The sequence below is a fragment of the Bison bison genome, unplaced genomic scaffold (genome assembly GCF_000754665.1).
Source record: "Bison bison bison isolate TAMUID 2011002044 unplaced genomic scaffold, Bison_UMD1.0 scf7180017864535, whole genome shotgun sequence".
NCBI classification, from domain to species: domain Eukaryota; kingdom Metazoa; phylum Chordata; class Mammalia; order Artiodactyla; family Bovidae; genus Bison; species Bison bison.
Window position 1 is genome coordinate 2,416,033 of NW_011495084.1, and position 10,375 is coordinate 2,426,407.

Genomic DNA, 10,375 nt, shown 5'->3' on the forward strand with positions numbered 1-10,375 from the left:
CATATGAATCTGGAAGGCATATCTACTTCACATACCTCTACTTAACTCCTATTGTGGCTTGAACAATCTTCAAGCAAACAATCTTCAAAGCAAAGCCCCTAAGAGTCTCTTGGATTTGGTTTAATGAGAAACATCTGAGGAAAGACTCAAACTGCCCACTTTTCAGAATCACTTTACTATATCCTGCTCCAGCCTAGGCAGAATGAATTTCTTCAGGAAGTAGGATGTTTATTGTCTCAGAATTCTAGCTCTTTCTTTCCCCATGTCTTCAGCAAAACAAAGGACTTCAGTAATACTCTTTACTATCTAAGGACATTTTATATTATGTATATTCACTGGGTCTCCCTGGGTCAGTCCTAAAGTATATGTGTTCCTCTGTGTTCATTAACTTTTTCCATTGAGGTGTCAGACCTCAGAAAACAGGATGTAAGTTGGTGGTATTATATTTTGGTTACATTGGGTTCGATCCCTGGGTCGGGAAGATCCCCTGGAGAAGGCAATGGTACCCCACTCCAGTACTCTTGCCTGGAGAATCCCATGGAGGGAGGAGCCTGATAGGCTACAGTCCATGGGGTTGCAAAGAGTCAGACACGACTGAGTGACTTCACTTTCACTAATCAGTTACTAGAGTTCTATCTACTGATTATACCACACTGTATGTCAAAAGTTGGGTAGGTATGTATCGTTGGCAGTAACAGTTCTGTAATTATTTTTACTAATGGCACGACAGTTCAACAAAAATGTTGAGTTCTCTTTATGCTAAACAAATTTGTAAATAGAAAGCGTTCTTTTCTAGAGCTGGGTTTATGTTTTGTTACTCTATGACATATATAGTTACCATATTTCTATAAATATATGTCTATCAAAAATTCCATTAACATACTTGTAGCTGTTTATGAAATAATATAAAATAATTTATTTACAGGCTGAAGGTAAATAAGATACTAATCCCAAATTCTCTTCTTCAGAACATCATAGTTGTTTTTTTTTTTTTTTTAATTTTGTAAATTAGATCCCATTCTATAAATCTGTTTTGAAGCAAAACTTATGCTCTGACTTTAAAACTTTGTAAGGATCCTCTTGACCTAAACAATAAATGGCTAAAGATCAGTGTTGACAGTTTCCTAGCAACAAATTAAATGCTTGTAGATCCTTGATATGCACATGGTCTCTTCACTTCAGAAAGCTGTTTATTAAGGTCAAGGTTAATTAATACTTCAGATAATAACAGAGACCCCTAGTCACAGTCAAGAGTTATTCCTGTAAATGTCATCAGATCAGTCATAGGAAATGGGCTATTTTTATGATCTCACCCACAGCTACATCACACATGGAGTTGCCTGTGTATAATCACGGTGAATCATGGCAGTTTTTCTCAGTTATGCTTACAATTGCCAAGTACTAATATAATATTTGATGTAGTGCCAAAAACATCTATATCTGAAGCATTCTGTGGTGAAACCAAGCATAATAAAATCTAATTGGAAAATAGTACTTCAAAAAGAAAACCAGAAAGGCATGTCCCATGGTAAAGTTTATTTGTGTGCTAAAGCATCTTTTGTTAGGTTAAACACAGACTTCCTTCTGGGGTCTTTCTTGGCCAATTAATCCCCAAATTTCAATTCACCTGAACAGCAGTGGTCTAAAGATAGCTTGCAATTTCCTGGGTCCCCAAAACAAAGTGAAATCAAACAACTCAATTTTGATAATGGAAAAACACTTTCTTACTCCTAAGCAGTGAGTCAAATGAAGTGTTACAAGAAATCCATTGTGTCTGTCTAGTCTCCAATGAACCATTTATCGAAAAATATTTTTAATCAATCACCTTCACAGGCATTCAGACCCATTCTACTATAACTAATGTACTGTCCAAGAAATGCCAAAGGTAAAAGTAATTTCTGACAATGCTTATCACAAATGAAAACTATAGAAGTCTAACATCTTAAAGAATAAAACAGTGCTAAACTTTAATATGGGGAAGATAGATAACATGTAATACATACTGTTTTCATATCTAAAGTAAGCCCTAAAGGCAGTGAAAATAACAACAAAGTCACGCCTAACTTTGAACAATTAATTACAAACACTTACTGAATTCAATGAAATGCTTCTAAACATAAACTCCCAGGAAATAGCAAACAAATAATAACTTATACGGAGTTCATTTTGAGCTTATACTCAAAATTTTTTTCAAAAACTTTGAGCCTTTTTTCCATTAAAAATAGACATAAAAGGACATGATTCCCCCCACAAAAGTCCTATAGATAACTTATGCTGCTGCTGCTGCTAAGTCGCTTCACTCGTGTCCGACTCTGTGCAACCCCATAGACGGCAGCCCACCAGGCTCCCCCGTCCCTGGGATTCTCCAGGCAAGAACACTGGAGTGGGTTGCCATTTCCTTCTCCAATGCATGAAAGTGGAAAGGGAAAGTGAAGTCGCTTAGTCGTGTCTGACTCTTAGCGACCCCATGGACTGCAGCCTACCAGGCTCCTCCGTCCATGGGATTTTTTAGGCAAGAGTACTGGAGTGGGGTGCCATTGCCTTCTCCATGATAACTTATATCTTACATCAAATCATTAAATTTTCCTTCAACAATAACAATAATAAAAATAAAGTGGTCTCTAACAAGTATAAGACCTAACATGTTGTTCTTTTTAAACAGTTCTTTCCTCTGTATACTAAGGTATATCTCAATGTTTAAAGGTCAATTACTAAATACAGTACTTTTCTAAAAAGTCTGTTACAGGGAATGTCTTTTCTTATAATTCAAATCAAATATTTTCATACAAATATTAGTTGCAGCAGCCAGTAATCTTTCTAAAATCATTTCTAGTTAAAATTATTAGTGAACTAGTCTCATAGGGGAAAAATTCCTCTCTAACTTCTATATAAAAATTCCTATATAATTTATATGTCTTACAGAAATAAAATCTCTGGGCACTGAAATAAAATCAAATGATACAAGTCAAAGATGAACTGCTATAAATAAATTATATACCATGTTTCTCTGAATCATAATGAGAAGGTTCTATTAAAAGTTTGACAAAAATAGCTATGTGGAGGCATCTGTAGGATAAACAGAATGTATAATTAATAGGTTCAGAGGAATAGACCTCAATTCAGAAAATCAAGAATATGACCCCAATGGGATATCTATCTTATATAGTGATGATATCCTTTTCTGAGTTTTAATCAGAAAAGTTATGAAAAAGAAATAATGATGATACTTCTAGTCAAATATTTATGTTATTTAATGACAACTGTAATGCATACAACACTTTATGTTCATAAAAAAGAAAACTAAAAATCCCACCCCCCAAAGAAAGACTTATGATTTGGTATGAAAGAAAGACACAGTACCTTTTATTTCATGTTGGCTTGCTTCTCGTCTTCTTTCTAGTTCTTTTCTGTCATAATTCAACCTTTTTAAGCACATAATTCCATATTGTAAACTTGTTCTGTTATTTTTTTAAAAAAGGAGAAAACACAGTGAGTTTACTCGGTAGATGATTAAGCATAGTCAACACTATGTCTTACTTCTTCGCCAATACGTTAATGTTTTATCTGTAATTAAATTACTTAGGATTATAGGGAAATAAAACTATAGTTATTTTAAGCACTCAGTGTTTCTAAAGAGTAAAGAAAGTATTTTTGAAATAAATTAAGCATAGTCTTAAAACAATCTTGGATTTTGTTGTTCATCTACATTTTTGTTTTCCGTTAAGCTATTTTAGTATTGTTTGAAGACAAATGAACATATTACTCATTTGAAAATAACTTAAAGAGAGTCACTATTATGGAGTCAAGAAGGAATTTATAGGAAATGGTTACCCTCCTTTTCATGATGAGAAAAATAATATAAAAATATGAGTAAGTAAAATATTAACATACAGAAGCAAATAAAATAAATAGCCACCAACTCTAAGTGACAGAGAAGTATGTGAAAGGAAAAAGTCAATAAACAACGGAACTCCCTATGGAAAAGATATTGTGGATGAACGAAAAACTGATCCTTAAAGATCAAGCAGAGAAAGATTACGGGGCACCATGACATAGGATTGCTGATGAAATGTTAAATATGTGGTGGTACTGAGACCCACTGTCCAGAGTTGAGAATCCATGTCAGGAAATAAGGAGGAATGTGACTTCACATGGAGAATGGGGTTACATTAAGAAAAGTGTGCATTCACAATAATGTGGGACATATCAAGATGACAGAAAATTACTGGACGATTTTCAAAGGAGAAAAGCATGAAAGGTTTTGATTTAAGAAAGAATGAATCTGATAGCAAAAGAGGAGTTGGGAGAAATAGGTAATTCTAGGTAACAGGGAAATGAGGAATCAGTGCTGTCAAAATAATGCTCACGATAAAGACAATGAAAAGCATGAAAAGAAAATCCAAAACCCAGGGATCTTTGAAGAGAAGAAAGAAGAATTAGTGATACTATATATAAAGGTTATGAAAGAGTATAATAGGTAGAAAGAATCTCTAGGCCTCAGGAATGAAGAACACTGATTATTAGTGATTTCTTAAATGTTTAGAATTACAGTCAAAGACATACACTGGAAAAGGAAACGGCAACCCACTCTAGAATTCTTGCCTGGGAAATCCCATGGACAGCGGAGCCTGGTGGGCTGTAGTCCATGGGGTCACAAACAGTTGGACATGACTTAGTGACTTTCACCTCACTTCACTTAGACACAACACGCTGGCCAGGCTACTCTTACGTGCTGGATGCACTTCTAAGCCCTGCATTTTTCGTAAAACAATGCTGAGTTCAAATAGTTCAGAATCAGAGGAAAATGAAAAAAAAAAAAAAATCTACATTAATTGCTACTATTGGATGAATTGTATTCCCCTAAATTGTTGTGTTGAAGCCCTAACACACCCTACTTCAGAATGTGACTGTAATTAGAGATCGGATCTTAAGAGAGGTAATTAAGATAAAATAAGGACATCAGGGTAGGCCTTGTTCCAGTATGTCCAGTGTCCTTACAGAAGAGAAAATGTGGAACACGGAGAAAACTGGGAAGTATTCTGGCACGGGGAAGACCATGTGTGCGCACACTGAGAAAGCAGCTATCTGCAAGTCAAGCTGAAGAAACCTGCAATGCTGACACTTTGTTTTATAGATTCCAGAACTTTAAGAAAGTAAATTTCTGTTGTTTAAGCCACCCATCTGTGGTATTTGGTTATGTTAGCCCAATTAAACTAATTCAGTGGATGCCAGATAATACTGATGTGAAAACCATCATAGACATTAGCCAGCTTGAGATTAAACCAGTGGCTCTTTGCCTAATTTCTGCCAAACTTTTATATGTAATGTAAAATTGTGCTGTAAAGGGGATATATATATTGTTATAACAATGTCTGACAGGTGGCAAACTGAGCTATAAAGACAGTGGGCTGTCATATGCAGTCAAGTCCTACCTGCTTTAAGTCAGAGCTCAGGACAAACAAGAACTCTGCCATTTGAGGAATTTTGATTTCTTTGAAATATTTTTTAACACCCCAAACATTTTTGATTGGGCTATGGCTAATTAACAATGTTTATTTTTTTTTTTTAAAACCTGATCACTGGATTAACCATATCTATTATAATAATAATAACTAAATTCGATCTACTGAAGAATACAAACAGGCGTAAGTGTGTCATCAAAAATTCTAGTATTCAAAAGCCTATTGCAACTACACAAAATTTGAGGGCCTAAACATTCAATGACAGAGAACTCACTACCTCACAATGTACACTATTCAGCAATAGTGATACAAAGGTTTTTTCTATTGGACATAAATCACTCACTCTATAATCTACACCTGTTTGAAATAGGAAAGTGTATGTTCAAGACAGCAAATATTATTCTTCTATCACATATGTTAAAACATAAGTAAATTTATCTGAACTCTTCCCTATCCAAGCTAAATTTAATTCCTTCTTTTCCCCTAGACTTCTACCACTCTATCGCAGTTTAATATCCATCAATGAATACAGTTTCTTATCGTCATCTCACCACGTTGTAGGACTCATTGTGCCTGCCAATAAACACAGTCTCAGTGCTGGTTAATGGCTTGACAGGTGTCACAGAAGTCAACTATAAATAACATATTTTTCACTTGAACTGCTTTTAAATAATGAATTCCCAATCCGGCATTTTAATGGTTTTTAAAAATGGTATTATATTTGTTTCTACTAAATTTAATCCAATAGTGTCAACAACTGTTAAAATTCAAAAGATTTTGATAAATTTGACTGAAGAATCTCAATTATTATCTCTTTCTCCTAACTGTATGTCATTAACATAAATGATTTTTATACCATTTTAATTTCAGTCATTAATTAAACGTTGGACAGGATGTGAGCAAATAGTTTGCCAAATTGTCTAGATTTATATTTATTAATTTACTATAATTAACTATACCTAAAATGATCATAATACAACTGACAGTTTTGCAGATAACTTACAAGGAGATCAGGCTATAACATAACATCTATGACATGGTATTATAAGAAGTGTTTTTCTACCCCCTGGATAATAAACAACTTGAAAAAAGAATTTTCATATTTTTAATCACAGCAATTTACTGCTCTGTTTTCCTCCCACTGTCTCATGTCCTACTCAGTGGTTTTTTCCCTGAAAATTAATGCATGAATAAGCAAAAGCACTGAAAGATTTATATAAAAACAAAAATGTTTTTCAGCGGAGAATTCCTTCTCAAAATTTTTTTCTAGCATATCCCTAAGTTATTTAATTTATAACTACATATATCTATAGTTGAAACTGATGAATTTACTCTTAATAAATATTTTTCTACAATGAACACATAGATTCAAATTGCAAACATGAAATTTCCTAAATATACAGGGGGGAGAAAAGATCCACACTGTATGGAATTTAGTACTGTCTAATTCTGTAAATTTGGGGCATGTAATATGCACCCAGCTCTACATTAGACACTCCCTGCAATTTATTGCGTGAAGATATTTTTGCCAACTACATGTACACAGATGTTTCAAAGAGCACATACTCTATATTTCTTAAATATCTCTTTATGTTCTAGTAATATATACATTAATTACTTTTTCACTTAAATTATTTCAGAAAAAACCTAAAACCTACCGATGGAAACTATCCACCATTTTTAAATGGACGCGGAGATCTTTTTTTGTTAGGTGATCTAGCATTCTTGCATCTACCAAACATTCCATAAAATAACTTCTGTACTGAGGTAACCCCAGGCTGGGAAGCCATTCGTTTCCAATCCACTCATGGTTCATATCTCCATATGCCAGGGTCTGTAGAAAAACCGGACACTAGAATTGTTTTATAGCAGTCAAGTTTCTTAACCAATAAAATGAGATGGTAATTGGAGGATATGGGCTGTCATTTTAATTGATATTTAATTCTTTTATATATTGAAATGGAGCAGAAATAATATTTAGCCTTTAAATTTGATGTATTTTGTACAAAGTGGAAGTCTGTGTCCTTGCCTACAGGGTCCTTGCTTATAGCGAATGATTATGCTCACTTTGTTTTCTCAAAAGGAACTACATTTTATACAAAATACATTTTAAATTCAAAAGTTAAAATGAATGATATAAACAAATGCTGAGCTGAAAGATCCTTACTTTGTACAGATGGATTTATTTAATTCAACTAATTTTATCTTTATCTGTCAGCCAGTATGCCACCATTTCCCTCTCTTCAGTGCTACTATTATATTGCTGTGGTGTAATGGCAAATCTTATGAAAACAGAAGCCTCAGTAAATGAAGAGAGAAAGGAGCCACAAGGCTAGAGGGCAGAATGCTGACGCTTTATGTGGCCTCTGCAGTTACCTAGTGAAGCATGCAACCAGTACTCTATAAAAACTGATGCAATCTTTTATAGATATCAGTCAATACAGACTTTGTATTTAAAGAATCAGAGCAGGACCAAAATGGTAAAATATAATCTAATTATTTAATATAACAATATAAACTGATCTTACCAAACCCTGTTCGTAAAAGTCTAAAACTCAGATCAACCATCGCCACTAAAGCAATTTTTAAAAAGAATTATTACTCTCTATTAATTTGACAGTATTTTCCATTCAGGTCCTTATCAAAGTCACAGTTAGAACATGTATTTCTCATTAAAACTGAGGTGTTCCTCTTATTTTGTGTGTTCCTAAAAAATGGAATGCTTACCAAAATAAAAACCTAATGCAACCCTAATTTACTAAATGTAGGTCCTAGTAGTATCTGGGCTTCCCTGGTGGCTCAGAGGTAAAGAATGGGCCTGCAGTGCAAGAGACACAGGAGATGCGGGTTTAATCCCTGGGTCAGGCAGATGCCCTAGAGAAGGAAACGGCAACCCGTTCCAGTATTCTTGCCTGGGAAATGCCATGAACAGAGGAGCCTGGCCAGCTGCAGTCCATGAGGGTACAAAATGTTGGACATGACTGAGCAACTAAACAGCAACAGCAGCAAGGTCCTAGTAATAACTACCGAAATTTTTCATACAGTCAAAGTTTGAATCACATTACCTAAAACACATTAATTCTTTTACTTTAGTAGTATAGTGTGGAAATGTTGAAAAAGGAATAACTTCTCTACAAGCATATATGTATGTTCACATTACAGATGTTTGGCTCATAACGCCATCTCAATAAATGGGAGTGACTTCTGATGTGCAGTTGCAAAGCTAACCCATGCCCCTCCAACTCCATTTCTCACACACTTTTCATTATACTATACAGCTTGTGTGTGCTCATTCAGTCATGTCCTACTGTGTGTGACCCCATGGACCATAGCCTTCCAGGCTCCTCTTCCATGGGGTTTCTCAAGAATACTGGGGTGGGTTGCCATTTCCTCCTCGAAGGGATCTTCCTGACCCAGGGATTGAACCCATGTCTCTTGCGTCTCCTGCATTGGCAGGAGGATTCTTTACTACCAGTGCCACCTAAAGAAGAGGTGATTCCAAACAATTTTCTTGAAATCTCTCCTCTTCCCCTTACATCCAACATAAATGATTCCTGATTAAATATATTCAGAGGGCGATTTCCAAGAAGTTTAATTTGTAGTTCTTTTAAAGGAGAAAGGAAATTTTACTTTCAAAAGAGGCCAGGTGTAAAATGACAATCAGCTTCTTGATCGCAAAATATGGTGATTAAAAAGACTTACATAGTATTAAACATAATAAAGTTGAATACACGATTAAGCTAATCTTAAGCTAAGTGAAGATTTATAATATTATGACATACAGTTTTCTTACTTTATATATTCATAGCCTACTAAATGATACTGTTTTAAAGCATATGAATTTCCTACCTGGGCCCAGCTTCCTTCCTCAGATTCTTTCTGTGTTAGCAGCAGGAAATGATTAATAAAGCAGATAAATATAAATTAATCTCAAAATTGATACAGTAAGTTTTTTTCTAGTAGAAGTAAAATTGTTTTGCTAATAAAATGTTAATTAGGACACAGGCAAATAAATACACAATCCTTATTGAGATCACAGCAATCAACTGAGGAGTTCAAGGGTGACTACGAGGGCACCTATGTAATTTCTAATTTAGGCTAATTAAATACACATATGTGACATATGGAATTTTCATGATACATTTGATCTGGTCATTCTAAACCTTTTTGATTCTTAAAACTGTGGGATTTTTCATAATAAGTTATAATAAAAAATTTTGATTATATACATACAAATATACAATGCACAAATGCGTATATATACATATGATGGAGAAATCCGGTGCAAAGTAAATTAATGGAGTGGACAAAGGAACTGCATCCTTCCAACTAAGCTTTGTGGTAATGAAATGGGTCTCAACAGCAAGCAGCAACAAACAAAACTCAATAAGAAAAGACCAAGTACAACAAGCTAAAGTAAAAATGTAATTAGTAAACAACATTGGCATTTTTATTCATCATAGGCTAAATAATTTCAAATGAATAAAATGAAAAGGACATTAAATTAAAAATAAGTTGCTCATAATAAAATGCATGGCATGCCCAACTTTGCAACTTTAAATGAGAAATGACTATACATAATATTGTATTTTTAAAAGCTGACAATTATGAGTCACCATGAATTTCTTTAAGCATGTACTTTTAATAATTTTAAAAAATGAACACTTTTCATGGGGATGATGGGGGGTGAAGCTCTATCTGAGATTGGGAAAGTACAAGAAGCTAAATGATTGCATTTAAAAAGGATATTCAGAGACAGCAAAAGAGACACTGATGTATAGAACAGTCTTATGGACTCTGTGGGAGAGGGAGAGGGTGGGAAGATTTGGGAGAATGACATTGAAACATGTAAAATATCATGTAAGAAACGAGTTGCCAGTCCAGGTTCGATGCACGATACTGGATGCTTGGGG

At 34.4% G+C, this 10,375-nt stretch overlaps 1 protein-coding gene across 3 annotated transcripts in view; it reads right to left on the reverse strand.

Annotated features, from left to right (window-relative positions):
- PPFIA2 (protein tyrosine phosphatase, receptor type, f polypeptide (PTPRF), interacting protein (liprin), alpha 2) overlaps positions 1–10,375 on the reverse strand; it is a 507,538-nt gene that overhangs the window by 10,814 nt on the left and 486,349 nt on the right. For all 3 annotated transcript variants that reach the window (XM_010832020.1, XM_010832022.1, XM_010832021.1), the window contains 3 exons: positions 9,312–9,341; positions 7,121–7,296; positions 3,361–3,458 (listed from right to left, as the gene is read on the reverse strand). In XM_010832020.1, coding sequence (XP_010830322.1) covers positions 3,361–3,458; positions 7,121–7,296; positions 9,312–9,341 — 304 coding nt within the window. The remainder of the gene's footprint in view (positions 1–3,360; positions 3,459–7,120; positions 7,297–9,311; positions 9,342–10,375) is intronic.